General features: G+C 45.4%; 1 protein-coding gene across 4 annotated transcripts; it reads right to left on the minus strand.

The window, feature by feature from the left end:
- Positions 1–388: 388 nt before the first annotated feature.
- On the minus strand, positions 389–18,976 carry TMEM175 (transmembrane protein 175). 4 transcript variants are annotated; one of them, XM_038770173.1, is made up of 10 exons: positions 18,786–18,976; positions 18,611–18,649; positions 10,600–10,694; positions 9,968–10,019; positions 9,113–9,148; positions 8,213–8,296; positions 6,211–6,381; positions 5,895–5,973; positions 3,214–3,352; positions 389–1,956 (listed from the first exon to the last, which is right to left on the minus strand). In XM_038770173.1, the coding sequence occupies exons 1-10, from the start codon at positions 18,939–18,941 to the stop codon at positions 1,293–1,295; spliced, it is 1,515 nt and encodes a 504-aa protein (XP_038626101.1). In that variant the 5' UTR covers positions 18,942–18,976; the 3' UTR covers positions 389–1,292. The 4 variants fall into 4 exon arrangements, with proteins under 4 accessions (XP_038626101.1, XP_038626100.1, XP_038626102.1 ...); XM_038770172.1 differs by having other exon boundaries at positions 10,600–10,697; XM_038770174.1 differs by lacking the exons at positions 18,611–18,649; positions 18,786–18,976 and adding an exon at positions 18,471–18,583 and having other exon boundaries at positions 10,600–10,697.
- Between the last annotated feature and the right edge of the window lie 2,903 nt (positions 18,977–21,879).

Below are 21,879 nucleotides of genomic sequence, written 5' to 3' on the forward strand. Positions count from 1 at the left end.
TACAAGGTGATCAAGTTTGCTCCACCAAACTTGCCCTCCCAAAGGTCACCAATGATCCTCTTCTAATCCAATGGCCTCTATTCCATTCTAATCCTCCTTTATTTCATTCAGGAGGATGCTGACCTTGAGATATTCTGAAATTATTCATGATCTGCTCTACATTGGTTCTGGTGCCATTAGTCCAAAGTACTGGGGATATGATATCTTCAGCCATGGAAATGGCCTATGGTCCAGTGTCTGTATAGTCAACAAGCAAGGTGGAGGCATTAAGGAGCTATCACTCAGGAACGCTAGAGTTTCAGATTGTTTCAGAAAGAATGGAAAGATAATTTTGAAGTTAAGGGCCTTTGAGCTCTTCGGAAATAAAAGAACAGATAAAACAGAGAACTTCTCATAAAGTTGAGTTTATTTGTTGACAAAACGTATTACGAAATGCAAACAGCAGAAAGCCTTTTTCGAGTTTTTAAATTGTCGCTCCCAAATGTCTCTTCTCCACAGAGGCCTTCCAAACACTGGCACAAAGAGTGGCCTATGGCCCGGAGGTTGACATATCGAGTTGTAACCTTTGGCCGTGATTCAGCAGCTGCTTCCTGTACCATTGCTCGGGTGCCATGGGGGAGACCCAGTGAACGCCAAGGAGAGGGACCCTCCATCGGTAGTGGTGTGGCACAGGCCACGCCTTCACTCTCCCCCTTGACTGGGCACGGCAATGCGAACATGCTTTCAGATTGACCACACTGTACAGGTGATTTTCTGAACAAGCCCTAAACCTGCTAAGAGTGTCTTCTCTGTCAGAATATAGAAAAACCTGGCCTTTGCATAGACTTTTACATTCACGTAGAACAAGGATAACTCCCCAATCTTATTGTTAGTGGCTAGGAAAAAAAAATCCCTTTCAAGTGTATTCCTTCCCCGCAAACTTCTTCCAGCTTGAGTTCCAAGCTGAGCAGGGTCTAGGTATTTCTCCTAATACCGTTTTAGAAATTCTGGAGTGAAACATCAATGACATCTGTCTAAATTATGAAATGGCTCCCAAATCCTCCATTCAGTCCCCCAAGATATATGTATTCACATAAAAAGACTATCACTAAGGAAATCTGCTGCTCCTCAAATAACAGAACCATCAATGGGTTTCCCAACTGTGACAGGATGCATTTTCTCCCATTGAAGAAATGAAACAGTACGCTAGAAACAATCACCTTGAGCACAGAGCACTGTGAAAACTGACCATCTAAGATAACGTGAGAGCTGCCAGTTAGACTAAAAGCTGAACTGGATATCAAGTAGTAGTGTTATGAGAGGGTTTCGGTAGTAGGTGATCTCCCTTCACCTTCACGTAACAAACTGTTATTTCGTCGGCCCAGGGAAACGATTGACCTGGTAATCGCCAGAGAAATTCTGACAAAAATGCGCAACAAAAGAAAGGCAAATGGGACTATGATCTGCATGAGATGGAAGATGGCTGTACTGAATTTACTCAAAAAGCAAGTGGAAAAGAATGCGCCAAGGCTCACACAAGGGTAGAGAGCTAGTTTGGCAAACATAAAGGCATGTTCCTTTCCACCATACCATGCAAAAGGATGTAATGTTTCCCTTTCATTAAGGAGAGCTGTGGTCCATATAGCAAACTGAAAGATGCTGGCAAAAAAAATAATGATACAACTGACCCGAATGGTCTCTATTTCATTGTGAGACTGCTCTGCAAATTCACTGGTCTGTTGGTAAGCTAGAGGAAGCCCTCCGATGAAGGCCAGTGAAAATGTATTCATCAGCCCCATAAATTGGGTTGTCTTTCTTACGTGGAGGAAGAGGGAGTGATGAACAAACCAGAGGAGACCGACCGTTACAAAAGAGCCAAAGTAAGCAAGGAAGTTTGGTCCATATTCACTGAGAGCTTCAATAAGGTTGCTGTGGAATTTCTCTTGAACCTCCTTGGAATCGGGAACATTGTTCTCACTGATAAGTTTTAAAGAATAAAATTATGCTTCATCAGCTTGTTGCACAGCTAAGACACAAAGAATAAGCAGTCAGTACTCAACTATTCAGCCAAGATCTTCTATTTCTCTACTTTGTTTTGGCCTGTAGTCCACCAATTGACCATTTCACATGTCATTAGCACCTTCATCTGAAGGATGGGGAGGGAGAGGGGGAGGAAATTAAATCAGCCCAATTTGCTATTTGTTAGCTGCTCTAATTAAAGGTTTAATCATCATCCATGGAATTCACTAAGTGCTTACAGTGTGCAGAACACTGTACTAAGCACTTGGGAGAGTACACCACAACCGAATTGGTAGACACATTCCCTGCCCACAACAAGCCTATAGAATAGGGGAGACAGGCATCAGTATAGAGACATAATTCATAATATATAATTTACAAATATGTACATAAGTGCTGTGGGGCTGAGGGTGGGATGAATATCAAATGCCCGAAGGTCACAGATCCAAGTGCAAAGTGGCACGTAAGGGAGCGGGAGAAGGGGAAACGAGGGGCGAGGTGGAAATCACTGGTTAAAAGGAGGGATTGGGCTCTAGTATCTCTTCATATACTCAATTGCCCATCCATCGCATTTCCGTATTAACATAAATCAGAGCTTGTCAATCAGAAGGGGACTCTCTGACTGTTGACCTTTGATATAAGGTTGCCCAGTCGTGTGGAAACAGACATCTGATGACTGGAATAAAGGCTACGCAGAGTGTCTAGCTCCTGGGAAAAGCAACACCTCTCTTACTGTATTTTATTTATTTGCGTTCCCTTGTTGACTAGCTACCAGAAGCCCTGGGGCACCGCAGGATGCCTCTGCCATTTGGACACCAACTTCTTTGATAATTGAAAGTTGACTGCAATGACTTTCAGGATTAGCAGCAGTAATTGAAAACCAGTCTTTCTCTTCCGTCTACCCTTCTCTAAAGACGGTGCAAAGACATTAGGAAGTCACCAGATATTGAGTCAGAGCAAAACTGATTAACAGAGACAACATGATTTCATGAATGTCCCTTCTGGTTTGCCAATTCAATCAAAGCTACTTTGTTCTGAGGGGCTCGCTCTACAAAAAAGCTGATGCCCTTATTTTCTGACCGCTTCCTAATCATACATTTGCTTATCTTGTTTTCCTTCAGTACATAATCTACCCAGGCCAATCCTCATGGGGACGGCTACTGAGTGGCATCTGTCGTTTTTATTTCTTCCAAATTGAGAGACCAAATGCCTTACCATATATCGAGAATGAGCAGGGTTGCTACAATAGCATAAACTCCATCACTGAATGCTTCAACACGCTCTTTGCTCAGGGGTTCGTGGACATTAAAAGTAAAAAACTCCAAACTCGGACGACGCTCGTCTTCCTTTAGACCTGCAATAGAGAATGGCCGTGAGGTTCATTTCCCACTCTGTACCTCACAGTTGCGTCACCCTAACTAAAGCTACCTTTCTTTTTCACCCTGCATCTATAATAATAATAATGGTATTTGTTAAGTGCTTATTATGTGCTGAGCACTGTTCTAAGTGCTGGGGTAGATACAAGGTTGTCCCATGGGGGGGCTCACAGTTTTAATCTCCATTTTACAGATGAGGTAACTGAGGCACAGAGAAGTTAAGCAGCTTGCCCAAGGTCACACAGCAGACAAGTGTCAGAGCCGAGATTACAACTCATGTCCTTGACTCCCAAGCCCCTGCTCTTTCCACTAAACCACATTGCTTCCCCCCCGATTCCCATTTATCCTTCCCATTCCTCTCCTTTTCATTGTCTCCCAACCCCATCGCCCTCCAGTCTTAACCCACAACACAGCAAAAGAAAAACTTGCATTTTTTCACCGGGCTGTGAAAAAATATTCCCCTTTTTAAAAAATGGTATTTGTTAAGTGCTTACTATGTGCCAGACACTATTCTAAGCACTGGGGTAGGTACAAAGTAATCAAGTTGGACACAGCCCATATCTCACACGGGGCTCAGAGTCTTAATCCCCATTTTACAGATGAGGTAACTGAGGCACAGAGAAGTTAAGTGACTTGCCCAAGGTCACACAGCAGACAAGTGGCAGAGCCATTTCAGGTCAGAGAAAGCTTTTCTGGATAATACCTGGCACGGGGAAGGGATGAGGGCAGGAAGGTAAAGAAGGGGTATGGTGATAGGGCCTACTTATTCAGGTTCAGGTTCTCATGAGGTTCCTCTTGAGTGGCCCACCAAGAGAAATCTTTTCTGGCAGAAAACAGCAAAAAAGCCTGAGAAAGTTGCTGAAACTGTTCCCAATCTCCCGACAACATGCCCTACGCCCACAGTGAGCAGAGAATCAGATTAGGAAGAGTTGGGGTCTGAAGGAGTGCCTTGAGAACAGAAACCCTAGAAAAGACAGAGCCAGGGTTCAAAGTGGCAGTTTTGTAAGAGAAATTTATAATTAACTGAGCTCCAGTTTATGCATTAACTGAGGTTAGGACCGTATGTATGAAGAAAGAGGACACCTTATATTAATGACAATATAGTCTCTATAGATAGTAGGAAAGGGCACCTGTTCATCACCATGTTGGTTAAAAAAACATTCCTTTCAGTTTCCTTTCCCACTCCAGGCCTCATGGAGTGGTGTGTGGGGTTTTTTTTTTGCAGCTTTTTTTTTCCATTTCCTTTCTCTAAAGATACGGACTATCACTGAAGGCAATGTCAACGCTTGACTCAGAGAGGCCAACTCTGGTTTGCTCCAGAGGTTGGAACTTATTTTTCCTGGCTCCAGTCTTTAAATATTTCTCCTGCGTTAAAGATTTCCCAGGATTTACTAATAGTTTACCTCTTTTATCCTACCCTGAAACACTGACAGTAAATTTGAGATCCGGTGGCTGTTATTTAAGAAAAAAAAACAGACTGAAGGACAAAATATCGAATATTAAATAGTGTGGACAGTGAAACCTTCTGGAAAGTTGGGAGTTTTGCTCCCTTACATTCTTAGTAGTTGTTCCTAGCACTGTTTAGAGGAGGTCTTGGGATTTTATGTAGCAAAAAACAACAAATAGAATCTGTGAAGAAACAGGTTTCTAAGCAAGAGGTAGACTCCAGAAGGCAAAATTCAAAATACACTGTCTACTGACATCAGTAAATGAACTCTGCTAAGTCAGTATCCCAGTAGGAAACTGTCTTTGCTTTTACTGTCATCTCCTTGTAATCTAGGCTTGAGGGGAGAACTCGAAATGATTGATGCTCACCCAATCCCTATTCTCAGCAGTCTGTGGATTTTCCCCTTCTGGGGGGACTAGCGCTAAGAAAAATGGGAGGTGAGGGGTGAGAGGGGAAGGAAGCGTCAAACTGCCTGAAATTAAAAGCCTAAAATACAACTTTTGATAAGTTATAGTCAGCAACCTTTCCAGAAATGGCCAGCAATGTAGAGACAACCTCAGAGAAAAACCTGAGGGCACTGGATTGGGTTAATAATAATAATAATGATGATGGCATTTACTAAGCGCTTACTATGTGCAAAGCACTGTTCTAAGCGCTGGGGCGGTTAAGAGGCAGGATAAGTGTTTGGGGAGGTATGCAAAGAAAGACAGGTGGTGCCAGAGTAAGGGCTAAATTTAGGGATAAAATTAGCGTAGTGTCTGGAGGAAGGCAGAGGTAAGTGGGGTAACTTGCCCCATGCCCCAGGCAAAGTGGTACTCCACATTTTGGGCTGGGTTGGGCTGTTGTCTTCAGCTCCCCTGCCACGGCGCTGCACACAATGGAAGCTGAATAAATGCTAAACCTGAGCAACCTTCATCAGAATGGAAAACCTCAAAAGAGTGGATTCTCCTGCATCTTTAGTAATGTACAAAAAGACATCATGCCAAGCATCTGGCATTAAAAACACATTTAGAAAAAACTCATGCTTGTCATCTTTCTGTTTTACTCTACATACTATAGACACTATTACCTACCAATAATCTTGTCCTTACACCACATAGTTAACTTGTGGATGTACGGAAGGAAGATAACAAGCCCAAGAAGAAGGTAAGACTATAGAAGGAAATAAAAACATTCATTTTAATTTTCGGTTAATGTAGAATTTTGATCCACATTTATATTTTTCAATCAACCACATTTCATGATCCCATTATTCAGTTACAAAAAATATTTTCGATATTCAGTAAACTCAATAAATCATTCTTCCAATATAAAAATCCATTCGAATTGTGAGCCAGTATGTCAGACAGCCCTCAAAGGATGCGAAAAGCAGAATTATTAAGAACTTACCACGGGGTAAAAGAAAAAGGAGAAGATGGCTGCCAAAAAACAGAAAGCTGGTCCTCTTAATATAATTTTTAAGATATGCTGCTTGTATAAATGTTTCAAATTATTTTCAGATCTCCATATCTGATGGTTCAATAAATGTGGATAGTGAAAACCATAGACTACTATCACCGCCTGCAAATAGGAAAAAACAACTGTGTTATCAGAGAATCAGCGTGGCTCAGTGGAAAGAACATGGGCGTTGGAGTCAGAGGTAATGGGTTCAAATCCCGGCTCTGCCAACTGTCAGCTGTGTGACTTTGGGCAAGTCACTTAACTTCTCTGTGCCCCAGTTCCCTCATCTGTAAAACGGGGATTAAGACTGTGAACCCCCTGTGGGGCACCCTGATCACCTTGTAACCTCCCCAGTGCTTAGAACAGTGCTTTGCACATAGTAAGCACTCAATAAATGCCATCATTATTATTACTTAACCACTATTGTTAGCCAGCCACAGTAAAAGGTGGAATAATGGCAATTTTCCAATGCCCATACATGAAGCTTGTTCTTACATATACTTTGGGTGCCACTGTCACCTATAGGCCTGTGCCAGACCTCTTGCCAGACCTTAACTCTGTTTCATTTGGATCTCACACAACTGACACTAACCCTAGCACTTCAGACCTCCTCCCGATTAGCCCTCAATGCTTTCTGGCACTGAGTCAATGGGTGACAGAAGTTGAAGGAGGAATAGGGGGAGATTCCAAGGACAAAATGGGGTGTGTGTGGAGGGAAGGGGGATGGGGGGGGAAGTGCATTGAAGCATTTGCTTCTAGATGTGTGTGTGTATGAATGTATAAAAATTGGGGGGGCAGCTCTGCTGTTGTTCCGGTGAAAAGAGCACTGCTCTGGCCTCATTCCGGTTGATTCGTTCATTCATTCATTCATTCATTCAATCGTATTTATTGAGTGTTTACTGTGGACAGAGCACTGTACTAAGCTCTTGGGAGAGTACAATACAACAATAAACAGAGACATTCACATTCCCTGCCCACAATGAGCTTACAGTCTAGAGACGTTCCTGTAGCTAATGTGCACAAAGACTGCACGTGCACTTTGCAAATGTGCCATATGCCGGCTTGCTTACTCTTCTGTGGTATTCTGTCCCACAGTGGGAACGTGGCTGGCAGAGACTAGAGCGTGTGGGTGGCCCTGCACTAGAATCGACTCCTCTGCGTGGGTTCTCAGTCCTGAAGTTTCAGGCCCAAGACTAACCTGGCTTTCCTGATGGGAGATTCCACCATCGCATTCAGGTTTTTGTATCAAGGAGGATGTTGGAGTTTGTGGGCAAAAGTCCTGCCCTGTCTGACTTTAGAAGAAAAGCCAGGGTAATCAACGCTTCACTGAGGAGCAGAACTATTTGGGGAACCACGACAAGTTTTTCTACTAAACGACTCAATGTGCACAGGTGGTGAGACATCACTTAGATAGACTGTTAGATAGCTAGAGGAGGTAAACTACACAAGGAAAGGAAAATGCCCAAGTAACTTTCCAGACAGTGTTGGTCTTAATTATGCAAAGCCTATACCTCTCATCTGGGCTTTGGCTTCTCACCCAGTTGCTCTCCAAGAAGGAAAACCTGATAACTGAAATCTCCATACAAGGAATAGGAATTGCCAAGAGCTGGAAGCACTGCTACCTTCTCTGGTTAAGTCAGATCCCAATTTTGCCTCAGCCCTTTCTTTTAAATAGGTCTTTCCAGTGGCTTCCTAGTCCTCTGTGTAGCTTAAATGCCCTCCTGGAGGGAAGGGACTCGTCCTTTGTCATAAAGATGAAAGTCACATTGCAATAACACAGGGAAAACAGTCATTGTAAAAGCAGCAGTATCACAAAACTTAATCTTAACTTTGGCTAGCCAGAACTAAAAACTAGAAGCTTTTGCTTGTCAGGACTAGAGCGTACCCTAGTTCAAACCTAAGAATCTCTAAAGAACAGGTCAGATGAAAGCAGAAAAGGACATCCTCGTACCTGAATAACACCCATAGTGACAACGCAACTGCAAAATAAGAAAATCCCCAAAGGCACATCCGGGAAAGACGCCATTAAGGAAAACTGTAAGGAAAAGTCACAATATTAAGTGCCGCCCTTATGATGAAAGTTAGTAGATTGTAGGACTCTACCGTTTTTGTACTTTCAACTTGAGGTTTTAAGCTCCTTTCAGAGAATTATAGAAAAAATTGATTGGAAAGATGGGCTCTTCCAAAGATGATTTTTTGGACCAGTGTTCCTTAACCTGCTTTTAATGGGGGGCACTCCATCATATGAGGAAGCACACACTCTTTATCTTTCCTGGACTCACTCCCTAGAAGCCTACAAGAACCAGAAGGGGCATTATTATTAATCACTCAATTAATCATATTTATTGAGTGCTTACTGCGTGCAGAGCACAGTACTGAGCGCTTGGGAAAGTATAGCACAACAGAGTTGGCAGAAATATTCCCTGCCCACAACAAGCTTACAGTCTACATTCTCATGTGTGGCCAAGTCTTTTTCATTTTCCTGAGTATGCTGAGGTGTGTTCCAGGGTACTGGTGTCAAAGTGGGACTTTCTCAGCTTCTATCAATCAGTCAATGGTATTTATTGGATGCTTACTATGTACAGAGCACTGTACTAAGCACTTGGGCGAGTACGACAGAGTCAGCGGACACTTTCCAGGCTCACAGCGAGCTTACGGTCTAGAGGGTTTCTAGTACTCACTAAGCTGTCTCAACTGTCTCCGCTCTAAATTCACCAGATAACTGCACCATCTTCCACTTGGTTTCACTGGCACCACGTTGGCTGACTTGGGCTTCCTATGCCCTGTAGGCTGGGATTGGTGATTGAAACCACAGCGCACCTTGGAAAAAACATGAAGTTTGCTTACTTACTGTGTAAGGCAAGAAAGTAATGATCATCATACAGGCCTAGAAAAGAAGAATGCGATGAAACGTTTGGTCAAAGCGATGGTTTAGAAAACACACTGCTGTGCATCCAGCTGGGGGCGGAACTACCATTGGGGCGGCTAGGGCAGTTTCTCCGGAGCTCTAAAGGCACGTGACTGGATCTCCTACGCCACAGAATCATAAGTTCGGTCCAGTGACGAGTGTACATCATCCATCCCCGGGCTATGCTTCAACCCGCTCCTTCCCAGCTTCCCCCCACCACCCCCACACCACCTAAATTCCCTCTCTCAAGCGGGGTGAGGCTATGACATGGAATCAATCCCTAGGGTCCCACATAACACTTGTGCCGCTGTTTTCCTCCAAGCTTTTGAGATAGCAAAAGATAATGGGTTGCAAGTGTCCTGACCTCCCCCCCAAAAAAATATCCAATTTCTCAAACTGCTATTTTAGCCCTGAACAAAATGAACACCACCCATGAAATATTTGACATTTCCTTAATCCAAATATTGACAGAAGAGTTCATCTTCTGGTCTTTCTACTTCATCTCTAAACTACGCAGTAACAAGAAAAACTTTGTTTGGCTTGAGCTTTCTTCAATCCCCTGGGTTAAACAACTTTTGTCATTTCGAGGAAATGAAATTTCAGGGAGTATTACAAAAGGAAATATCACATAACCTGAAGAACTACTTTCTCATGGAAACTTAAATTCTAGGCCATGTTAAATGAAACGGGCAATATTAAACAAATAAAAGGGTGACCAGTGCAGAAAATGTTTGCAGCTTAGTATCGTTTCCCCATGAATTCACGTGATAAGTTCTAAAAAAAGGAAAGAAAACTCACCAAGTTCAACAAAGCGAGGGTATCATCTATCTGTCCGATTACCTGAAACAATCTTTTTGAAAGAAGGAAACAAAAGAAATTTAGTTAATGAACCATTTTAACTTACAAAGTGAGTGTCTAGCCACTTTAATTGGCCTTTTCTTCTTTCATTCAGTCATACTTATTGAGCCCTTCCTGTGTGCAGAACACTGTACTAAGCGCTTGGGAGACTACAATACAATAACAACAGATGCATTCCCTGCCCATAACAAGCTAGCAGTCTAGAGGTGGAGGGAGGCAGACATTAATATGAATACGTAACAGAATCAAGGGTTTATTTCCTCAAGGATATTGGTGTGTGATATTTCAATGATCCCTGTTGGCTGCCCATACAATTCCTGGGACTTGGAATTCTGGTAACAAACAGATCTCAATGGGGTAGTCTACTCCCCCAGAAGTCCCCCAGTGAGTTGGGTACTTGGTATTTGGTAGCAGATGGAGATGCCTCCTAACCTGCTTCACTACCCTCCACCTGCTCCCAGATTCCACAAAAATCACCCAGAAGTGTATCGTTGGGAAGATTTCAGCAAAGAGAACAGTAGTTCTCCACTCCCAGAGGCTGATTCTACCCCCACACTCCCCAATTTTCTTACCTTATGTGTGCTGCCCAAGCCACAGTTACTATTAAAAATGTCATCAGGTAGACCGCAATTTTAGTTGCGAGAAGCTTTTGTATACTTTTGTCAAACTGCTGAAATGAAAGATAGCATTGTTATTGGAGGGCAAATTAATTCTTTGGATACTTCATTAAAATGATACCCTGAAAGAATTGTAATAGCCAACTCTTAATGTCTTTTTAATGCACTGTATCCAGATTATGGTTTCATCAGGCCCCTTGCTTCTGCTTCGCTCCTCTGGGTCCTGGCTCTCTGTTGACTTTGTTGTTCATTTGCACCTATGCATATTATTAAAGGATGAAAGTAAAAGGGGGCAGGTAAAACTCAAACGAATCAGTTTTTTGCCTCCCAGCGCTCATTAAACCAATGGCTAAAAAGTAGGACTTTGATTGTCTGTAACGTAGTTTTTCTTTCTTTTTTCTCTCCTGCCATGAACATAGCTAATTCTGAATTATCCATCTTGGGGCAGGGAGTCAAAGCAAGCACAGATAGCTGAAATACACAGGAGATCCCCAAACTGCTTTTGAACCTCATCAATTCTTTTCCTGGAATTGCAAGTAAACAAAATATGTGTCATATTTTATTTCCCCATCCACCTTCTCATTTGAGTGCAAGTTCACAGTAAAACTGCCAAAAACCAGGCAACAGGAGAGAAGAAATCTCATAGGATTTGGGTAATCCAAATATGGCACAATCAGACCCTGAATGATTGTGTTTTCAGAAATCATCTTGGTACTGTGAAAAGCTTATGGATCACAGTTCATTATCTGTACAACTAAACTGGGACATTTAATTCTGTTGCTAAGGCTCTGCAATTCTGACCTCTGACTACACCGAACCGAACATGATTAACTGCTGATCGGAAAGGACCGTAAGAGAGGGGAAAAAAATGTTGTGATATTAAAACTCTGCCCACAGATCTCCAGCAAACTTTCTTCCACTTTAATCTTTTGGGGTCGCTGCCTCTCTGGATCCATCGGAGATGTCGAGATGGTGGCCATGGCTGGAGTTCTCTGTTGTAGTGTACTCTCCCAAGCACTTAGTACTGTGCTCTGTGCATGGTAAGCACTCAATAAACACCATGGATTGAATGACTGACTGGCAAGTCAGATCCACTACTTGCTAGGCTTCTGGTAGAGGGAGGATCCACGATTAGGCAGCCAGCAGGACAAGCCCCCTCCCCCCGCCACTCTCTATGTTCTTTTTCTCTTGACCTCCATTGCACTTGACCACCCCTCGCACCTTTCCCCCTCCCTCCCCTCCCTCGACAGCTACTGCCAAGTGTGGCCTCTGGAACCCCCGCTCCGTTATAAGTAAGCTCCCTTTCATCCTGGACCTATTCCTTGCCAGCTCTTTACTCCTCCTTGCCCTAACTGAAACATGGCTGTCTCCGGACGACACGGTCTCTTCTGCTGCTCTCTCCAGTGGAGGCCTCTTCTTCTCCCACTCCCCCAGACTCACCGGAAAAGGAGGAGGTGTCGGTTTCCTTCTCGCCCCCCAATGTCGCTTTCGCACTATCCCTCCTCCCCCTTCGCTTTCCTTCCCTTCCTTTGAAGCCCACATTATTCGCCTCTACCACCCCCTCCAGATTCTTGTAGCCGTCATCTACCGCCCCCCCCGGCCCCACCTCCAACTTCTTTAACGATTTTGACCCCTTCCTCACCTTCCTTCTCTCCTTTTCCATGCCCACTCTGATCCTCGGAGACTTCAACATCCACATGGATATCCCTGGCGACTCCTCTGCCGCCCGCCTTCTATCTCTCCTTGACGCTGCCAACCTCTTGCTCCACCCCACCTCGCCCACTCACCAACTTGGTCATACCCTCGACCTCATCATCTCCTACCTCTGCACTGTGTCCACCCTCACCAACTCTGAAATCCCTCTCTCTGATCATAATCTTCTCACCTGCCTCCTCACTCACACTCCTTTCCCCTGTAAATCCATATTACTCCCTCACAGAGATATCCGCTCTCTTGACCCCATCCATCTTTCTGAGCGCCTCACACCCCATCTCGTCTCCCTCTCCTCTCTGCCCAATCTTGATGATCAGATTACTGCTCTCAACTCTACCCTTTCTACTCAGCTAGATTCACTCGCTCCCCTTTCCCTTCACCACTCTCGTACCACTAACCCACAGCCCTGGATCACTGCCACCGTCCGCCTCCTTTGCTCTTATGCTCGAGCTGCCGAACGCTGCTGGTGAAAGTCTAAACACCATACCAACCTCGTTCACTTCAAGTTTATCCTTTCCTGCCTTAACTCAGCCCTCTCCTCTGCCAGACAAAACTATTTCTCCTCCCATGCCCATCATCCCCGTCAGCTCTTCCATACATTCAACTCCCTTCTCAGGCCCCCGGTTCCTCCCCCTCCTCCTTCCCTCACCCCCAACGATCTGGCCTCCTACTTCATTAACAAAATTAAATCCACCAGGGCTGACCTCCCCAAAGTCACTCCCCCCGCTTCTCCAACCCCCCAGCTCTCAACACTCCGCTACTCTCCCATCCTTCCCAGCAGTATCCTCAGAGGAGCTCTCCTCCCTCCTCTCAAGTGCTATTCCGGCCACCTGTGCCTCTGACCCCATTCCCTCTCATCTCATGAAATCTCCCGCTCCGTCCCTTCTCCCCTCCTTAACTTCCATCTTCACCCGCTCACTCTCCACTGGTTCCTTCCCCTCTGCCTTCAAACAGGTCCATGTCTCTCCCATCCTAAAACAACCCTCTCTTGACCCCACCTCACCTTCTAGTTATCGCCCCATCTCCCTCCTACCATTCCTTTCCAAAGTCCTTGAACGAGTCGTCTACACGTGCTGCCTCGAATTCCTCAATACCAACTCTCTCCTCGACCCCCTCCAATCTGGCTTCTGTCCCCTACATTCCACGGAAACTGCCCTCTCAAAGGTCACCAATGACCTCCTGCTTGCCAAATCCAACGGCTCATACTCTATCCTAATCCTCCTCGATCTCTCAGCTGCCTCGACACTATGGACTACCTCCTTCTCCTCAACACGCTACCCAACCTTGGCTTCACAGACTCTGTCCTCTCCTGGTTCTCCTCTTATCTCTCCGGCCGTTCATTCTCAGTCTCTTTTGCAGGTCCTCCTCCCCCTCCCATCCCCTTATTGTAGGGGTTCCTCAAGGTTCAGTTCTGGGTCCCCTTCTGTTCTTGATCTACACTTACTCCCTTGGTGACCTCATTCGCTCCCACAGCTTCAACTATCATCTCTATGCTGATGACACCCAAATCTACATCTCTGCCCCTGCTCTCTCTCCCTACCTCCAGGCTCGCATCTCCTCCTGCCTTCAGGACATTTCCATCTGGATGTCTGCCCGCCACCTAAAACTCAACATGTCCAAGACTGAACTCCTTGTCTTCCTCCCCAAACCCTGCCCTCTCCCTGACTTTCCCATCACTGTTGACGGCACTACCATCCTTCCCGTCTCACAAGCCCACAACCTTGGTGTCATCCTCGACTCCGCTCTCTCGTTCACCCCTCACATCCAAGCCGTCACCAAAACCTGCCGGTCTCAGCTCCGCAACATTGCCAAGATCCGCCCTTTCCTCTCCATCCAAACCGCTACCCTGCTCGTTCAAGCTCTCATCCTATCCCGTCTGGACTACTGTATCAGCCTCCTCTCCTATCTCCCATCCTCTTGTCTCTCCCCACTTCAATCCATACTTCACGCCGCTGCCCGGATTGTCTTTGTCCAGAAGCGCTCTGGGCATGTTACTCCCCTCCTCAAAAATCTCCAGTAGCTACCAATCAACCTATGCATCAGGCAGAAACTCCTCACCCTCGGCTTCAAGGCTCTCCATCACCTCGCCCCCTCCTACCTCACCTCCCTTCTCTCCTTCTACAGCCCAGCCCGTACCCTCCGCCCCTCTGCCGCTAATCTCCTCATCATGCCCCATTCTCGCCTGTCCCACCATCGACCCCCGGCCCACGTCATCCCCCTGGCCTGGAATGCCCTCCCTCCCCACATCCACCAAGCTAGCTCTCTTCCTCCCTTCAAGGCCTTACTAAGAGCTCATCTCCTCCAGGAGGCCTTCCCAGACTGAGCCCCCTCCTTCCTCTCCCCCTCCTCTCCATCCCCCCACCTTACCTCCTTCCCTTCCCCACAGTACCTGTATATATGTATATATGTTTGTACGTACTTATTACTCTATTTATTTATTTATTTTATTTGTTAATATGTTTTGTTTTGTTGTCTGTCTCCCCCTTCTAGACTGTGAGTCCACTGTTGGGTAGGGACCGTCTCTATATGTTGGAAACCTGTACTTCCCAAGCACTTAGTACAGTGCTCTGCACACAGTAAGTGCTCAATAAATACGATTGATTGATCGATTGCACTTCATTATCTTAGCTCGGGAAAAGATGGGGCTGCTTAAGAAGCATGGTTCCCCTGCCCCCTGCCTGCTGGTGATCATAGACAGTGAAGTTGTCTGTGTTTATACTGGCTTGATCATGGGGCTTTCACAAGGAAGAGGAAAGGAGGAGTGGGGCGTGGATCTGACTGCAAGAGGGAAGAGAAGTCTGCTTTAGATCCAACAACAGACAACAGGAGGACAGCAAGGCCCCTGTATAGTTGTTCTTTTTTCTTTTGACCTCCATTCTTTGCCTCCAGAGATATTCTTTTTGTGGGCCAGGTCAGTGAAAAGGCAGGGAGAAGCAGATATGAATACAAATGTCAGCTGCCACCATCTTGGCAGCTACAGCTGAAAGCTAGAAGGTTAAGGATGAGGCTATGGGAGTGCAGTCAATGCTTCTCCATTAAGCCTTCTTTTCTTGTGGAGGATGCTGGCTGTGGGCATATGCCTCTTTCCTGCTTTGTCTATTGTTTCATAGCCCCTAGCAAACCACAGGCAATTCCACTAGCATCATCTCGCTCTCAAGAGTCTGTGGTTGTATTTTTATTTTTTTCCCTAAATACTGTTTCTTCTATAGAGCAAGTTGTTATTTGCATGTGTAAAATCAGCCTCGGTTAAATATATTTAGCTCTCCTTAAAATGAATTAGATCTGCGAGGGATGGATAAGTTCAGTGTGAACCTGCCTAAAGGCTGAGAGAGGGGCTAGGTGAATCTTCAAGGATCCTATCAGTCCTAAGGTTCTCTGCTCTGAACCCGTGTTTCTGAAACTGGGGGTCTGGTGCGACATTGAAGAGCGAATGGAATTTTGGAGTCTGGAGTGAGCGGGGTGATGGGTCACAAACATCAGAGTTGCCAAGTTCTGAACAGCTGTTTGATGTTTGATGTTTGCTGTCTGAACAGCAAACCTTAGGCTATAATAACAGGACATACCAATGTCCACCATCACCATTTCTCCCTCTGCATAAGGATGGGCCTGAGAATACTAAAACCTAAGGCACATTTTTCTCTTTGACTCTCTTTCCTCATCACAAACAGTGGGAGGTTCCTTATCGAAGGGGCAATGTGCACCCCTCACAATGCTTATATTCCCAACCCCCCACCCCTACCAGCTGAGTAAAAGTGACAAAAGATGGATTCTGTTTGTTGTGATAGGGTGATGCCCCTTCCAGAATGCTACACATCCTGATGGCATGTGGTAGGGATGAGAAGCCTGGTACCCTGTCACTCTTGCCTACCCACTGTTGACAACTGGAATCTGCCACTCTCCACCTCCATCTCCCCATGGTATCCGCACCCACCATCCTAGATGTGACTCTTCCAAACTTGCCCGGACCATGAATTCCTTCCTTCTAAATGATGCTAAAAGACAGCCAAAATGTAGCCTTTTCTTTTTTCATGGAAGGCCAAAGTAGGGCAGAGGAGTCATGGAATGAAAATGTTTGAGAATCCTGATCATGAGATCATTTCACTGAAGCAATCGACTTCCTGTTTAAGGCAGACTTAGCTGGTTGGGTTATTTCCTCTTAGAAGGCTCAAGGAACTGGCCTGAATTTGCCCACAGAAATTTGGGCAAGAATATAATAAGGAATTGGCACCCAAAAGTGGTTGCCATGCTAAACAGTGGAGGGCATCTGCCTCAGCCACTTCTGGATGGGCAAGATTACGGGTGCAGTTTCAGAGCCAACACAGCCTTTCCAGGCTGTCCATTGTGCACTTGCCACCCAAGGAGGAGGAGGAGGCAGGTGCTGTTGTACATGAACCAGAAAAGAAAAAAGCTAAATTAAACCCCCAAATTTTGGAAATTGAAACCCGATTTCTACCCAAATTAAAATTCAGAAAAGGTAATAATTCTCCCGAATGAAATGATGATGATGATAATAATAATAATAATAGTGATATTTGTTAGGTGCTTACTATGTGCCAGGCACTGTACTTAGTGCTAGGGAAGATACAAGGTAATTGGGTTGGACCCATTCCCTGTCCCACATTGGGCTCACCGTCTTAATCTCCATTTTACAGATGAAGTAACTGAGGCACAGAGAAGTTAAGTGACTTGCCCAAGGTCACACAGCAGACAAATGGCAGAAACGGGATCAGAACCCAGGTTCTTTTGACTCCCAGGCCACACCTATATACATACATATTACATATATATATAAATCGTCCATGCTTTTATTTGATCACATTTCAACAATACTCAGTGCATGCTTCAGAAGGTGGCATACCATGGAGCTATTTCAGGGCCATGGTATGATTTCAGACTTGGAGTGGAGAACAGTCCGCAAACTGTGCCACCCAACTCACCTGTCTGCCTCCTCCCCCATGAGTGACAGGTGCACCACGGAAGGCCTGGAAAGGCAGTGTGGAGCTGGGGAACTGCACCAATGAATACCCTTTTGGGAGTCTGGCAAGTGTTTCTTTGACAAAGGATACAAACGGCTAAAAGACCCTCCACATCACAGCTACCTGTTGACATTAAGGCAATGTTGATTAGGATTTAGGGGCTCGGACCCCAGCATCAAAATCTTCGTTTTGAGGTGGAGGCTGTAGACTGGAGCGAAAAGGAGGCTGACATCCAAAAAGCAAAAACTGACTGCAGATGACAGTTAGCCGAATAAATTCCAGTCTTTTTACGAAGCCCAAGGCAAACCCCCAGAAAGAAAAAAGGCTTATGGTGTGTTTCAAAGTGACAAAATGGTGAAACTTTCCAGATATTTTATTCCCAAAACATTCATCACCCAAATACACTAAATCCAATGGCAAACTGTAAAATGTATGACTTCGAAAATCTATGTACACCTATTTTGGTAGTGAATATTTGGTAAGTTTTGGTGAAAACTTGGTAAGTTATTTTTAAACTACATTTTTAGGATTGTTTACGATTTATATTGGGGGATTTAGCCCTAGTTTAAAAATTATTTGGGGTATAAATCAGAAATCTATACCCTAAAGAAAAACGGAGTGTTGGCTTCGCTGTCTTAGGGAATAACAAAAAAATAAGCACTGCCGTGCTAAGTGAGAAAAATGGCTCACTCAACCCAGTCTTTGACAATAGCACCAAAAATATTTGGGTGGTTAGTTCTGGACCTTCTAAAACTGCAGTCTAATGATCTATCACAGACTTCTCATCCATGAATTTAGCCAGAACTTTCTTGATCCTGGAAGTCGCAGGCCCTGGGTTCTAATCCTAATTGACTGCTGCGTGACCTTGTCCAAGTCCCTTAACATCACTGCGCCTCAGTTTCCGCAGCCGTAAAACGCGGATTCAATACCTACTTAGGCTGTGAGCCCCACGCGGAACAGGGACCATGCCCGGCCGAATTAACCTGTACCTACCTCGGTGCTTACCAGATATCATAAAGAAAGCTGCTTATGATTCAGTTTCGCCATTGGAAAAGCCTACGGAAAGAGACTTTGGGCAACTACTGAGTTTTCACCGGGGACACATGTTGGTCTTCACTTTTCTTTCGGGGCACCCACCTCTCCCGCCCTTTTGTTTTTTTCTGGAAAATGTGAAAACCTCACACCAGCAGCAGATGGGTTATATTTTCATGAGGTGAGCGACGGAGAGGCGGCTCCCCGGGGCACACACCGCCTCAGATTTGGACGCCGCACAGTACCTGATCTGGGTAGATCTTCGTGTGGGCCACGGGCAGGATCTGCATTAGAAAAAAGACAGAAGGAGAAACGTGAGTCATGGCGCACTTCTGCCCTCAGCTGAGGTAACCAGGGTTAGGGTGGGGCGCGTTGGTGAGGAAAGGCAACGGAAAGTCAGGGCCAGGCGCTAATACACACCATGACGGTGGCAATGATGGAGAGCAGGGCATCACTGTAGCTGAGCATTCGGTGCGAAGACTGGAGCCTGTCGTTTGGATTAAAGCCTTCCCGAGGGCCTAAAAAGCCCACTTCTTCATCCTCCTCCACCTCGTCTGGGGTCCTCGCCCGCGACATCGTGACAGTTAGTGCGGCGCCAGAGCGGCCCACTCGGAACTGAAAGCGGTTGGAGCTACTGAGCATGCTCAGTTCGACAGCCGTTCCGGTGCCTTGATTCCACTCCGCATCTTGGCAGTGGCCGAGAGGAGACGGGAGGCCGGACTTTTCAGGTTGAGAAGCGCCGCGCTGAAAAGCACTAAGGCTTGTGTAGCTTGGGGTTGCAGTCATTCATTCATCTTTCCATCAGTCAATCGTATATATTGAACGCTTCCTGTATGCGGAACACTGTCCTAAGCGCCTGGGAGGGTACAATACAACAATAAGCATCAGAAGTCAGGCAGGACCTAAAATGTCAGCTTGGATCAACCGATGGCCTTTATTGAGCTACGTGCAGATCACTGCACTAAACACTTGGGAGAGGACGACAGAATTAGCAGACACGTTCCCTGCCCATGACGCGTTTACCAGGATTTTCGATCTGTCCCTCACACGGGCAGATTATTCATACCCGCCCAACCGGCTGGCAGGTTGACAGAACTAGTTCTGAGAGATGAACTACGTGAGACAATCGGCTCTATCTTAAATTGACTTCTGCTCGAATGTAGACAGATGTAAAGTTTTTCCCCTCTCATGGCAAATTGCAAACTGGTTTCTGCGGCAGGATTCCGCATCACCCAGCAGTATGACATAATGGCACTTGGGAGAGTACAGTATGACAGAGTTGGTAGACGTGTTCCCTGCCCACAACGACAGTGCAGTCTACAGGGGGAGACCGACATTAATATAAATAATTTATCATGTATAATTTATAGATATGTACTTAACTGCTGTGGGGTTGAGGGTGGGGCGGATATCAAATACCCAAAGGTCGCAGATCCAAGTGCGTAGACAATGCGGAAGGGAGAGGGAGCTGAGGAAAAGAAGGCTTAATTGGGGAAGGCCTCTTGGAAGAGATATATCCTTAAGGATATGAGTTTGGGGTCTGTGGTGAGATAGACAAGATTGAGGTATAGTGAGTAGGTTGGCATCAGAGGAGTGAAGTGAGCATGCTGAGTTGTATAAAATCAAAGTGAGATAGGAGGGGGCAAGATGATTAAATGTTTTAAAGCCAATGGTAAGGAGTTTTTGTTTGATGCAGAGGTGGATGGGCAACCAGTTCTTGAGGAGTGGGGAGACGTGGACTGAACTTTTCTGTGCCCTCATTTGACTGTGTGTGACTCTGGTTTTTGTTTTTTTTAATGGTATTTGTTAAGCACTACGTTCTAAGCAATGTACTAAGCGCTGAGCTACATATGAGTTGATCAGGTTGGACACCGTCCCCGTCCCACATGGGGCTCACAGTATTAATCCCTGTTTTACAGATGAAGTAACCGAGTCACAGAGAAGTTAACAATTCATTGTTCCCAGACCTGTTCCTCTCTCCCAATTTTTCCACCTTCTCCCTTTTTCCCCTTTCCTCCCCCCATTTTCCCTCCAATCCACTTTCATTCAACCATTGGACATGACAGATCCAAGGCACTTGTGTGGAAAACCGGCAGGGACTCGGGGAAGAGGACTGTGAACACAGCAGAGACCCAGTGGAGAGGGACTTCATAAAATGGGCAAAACTAATTTGAAAAAGGTGTCCGTAGCCTAGTGGATAGAGCGAGAGCCTAGGAATCAGAAGGCCCTGGGTTCTAATCCTGGCTCCATCACTTGTCTGCTGTGTGACCATGGGCAAGTCACTTCAGTTCTCTGTGCCTCGATTCCCTCATCTGTAAAATGGAGATTAAGACTGTGAGCCCCAAGTGGGACATGGACTGCGTCCAACCTGATTAGCTTGTATCTATCCCAGTGATTAGTACAGTGCCTGACACATAGTAAGTGCTTAAGAAATACTATTTAAAAAAAGGGGGTGGATCCAGGACTAGAATCCAGGTCCCTGATTCCTCAGTACTTTGGGCTTTCCAGTAGGCCATGCAAATTATTCTTCCGCACTCATGCTCAGCTTTATACAGATGCAATCAGTATCCCTGTAGAACCAGTTATTATTTTAAAAGACACGTTGATAACGTTACTGCCAATATAATCACGATTTAAATGGCTTTATGTTTTACTTTCAGATCAAGTAATTGACAATACTTTTGACATCCAACAATGAAGTCTAATTAATCTTTCCCTTGATCTGCAGTACTTTTCTTCTCTTCATGCAAATGAAGCTTTTTCACATGCAAACGGGTGACTTTCTCCAGCTCAGGCACTAACATTTGAAATAATAACAATAATAATAATAATAATAATAATAATAATGAGCTTGGGTCTCTGAGGGGGATGACAGTATCTGACTTAAAGAAGCTTGAAGTTTTGGGTGGCTGCCTAGAACGTGCTGTTGGTACCGCGGAGCCAGAATAAGATTTTGCTATGCCCAGAGGTAAAGTATAAACCAATGGGCTGGTGGGTTTTTGGGGTTTTTTGAATGGTATCTGTTAAGCGCTTACTCTTTGCCAGGCACTGTACAAAGCGCTGGGGTAGAAACAAGGTAGTCAGGGGATGGAAAGGGGCTCTAAAGTCTGCTTCTCTTTGTTGGAATACAATTGATAGTATTGACTTGGCTCATGCAAAGCCGGGATGCCAAGTCTGAGGGGGTGATGGGAACAGCCACCCTAAAGCATCGAGATCATGAGGGTGAAGCTAACTCCCATAGCTTTTTAGGGTAGAGCCCCATCCCTGTGCTTCTGTGCTGATTGCCTATCTGGATCAGGCTTTCTCAGGTTCTGGCTGTAGAGTCAGTCAGTCAGCCCAGCTGATCATATTTATTGAGCACTTTTTGTGTGCAGAGCACTTTACTGAGTGCTTGGGAGAGTACAATAGAACTATATAGCAGATACGTTCCCTGCTCACAGTGAGCTTCTGGTCTAGAGAGCACCTCACTTGGCTGCAACTGGGGAGGCTCTCCCCACCACAGGTCCTGGCAAGG

The sequence above is a fragment of the Tachyglossus aculeatus genome, chromosome X3 (genome assembly GCF_015852505.1).
Source record: "Tachyglossus aculeatus isolate mTacAcu1 chromosome X3, mTacAcu1.pri, whole genome shotgun sequence".
NCBI lineage: Eukaryota > Metazoa > Chordata > Mammalia > Monotremata > Tachyglossidae > Tachyglossus > Tachyglossus aculeatus.

Bases quoted from the DNA above. Each gene is read 5' to 3' on its own strand.
- TMEM175 (XM_038770172.1), bottom strand. From the start codon at position 18,941: ATGTCGCGGGCGAGGACCCCAGACGAGGTGGAGGAGGATGAAGAAGTG. The intron at 8,297-9,112 runs GTAAGTAAGCAA...TTTTCCTTACAG, and splicing joins TTACTTTCTTGCCTTACACA to TTTTCCTTAATGGCGTCTTT. The intron at 3,353-5,894 runs GTAGGTAATAGT...TCTCTATTGCAG, and splicing joins GTGTAAGGACAAGATTATTG to GTCTAAAGGAAGACGAGCGT.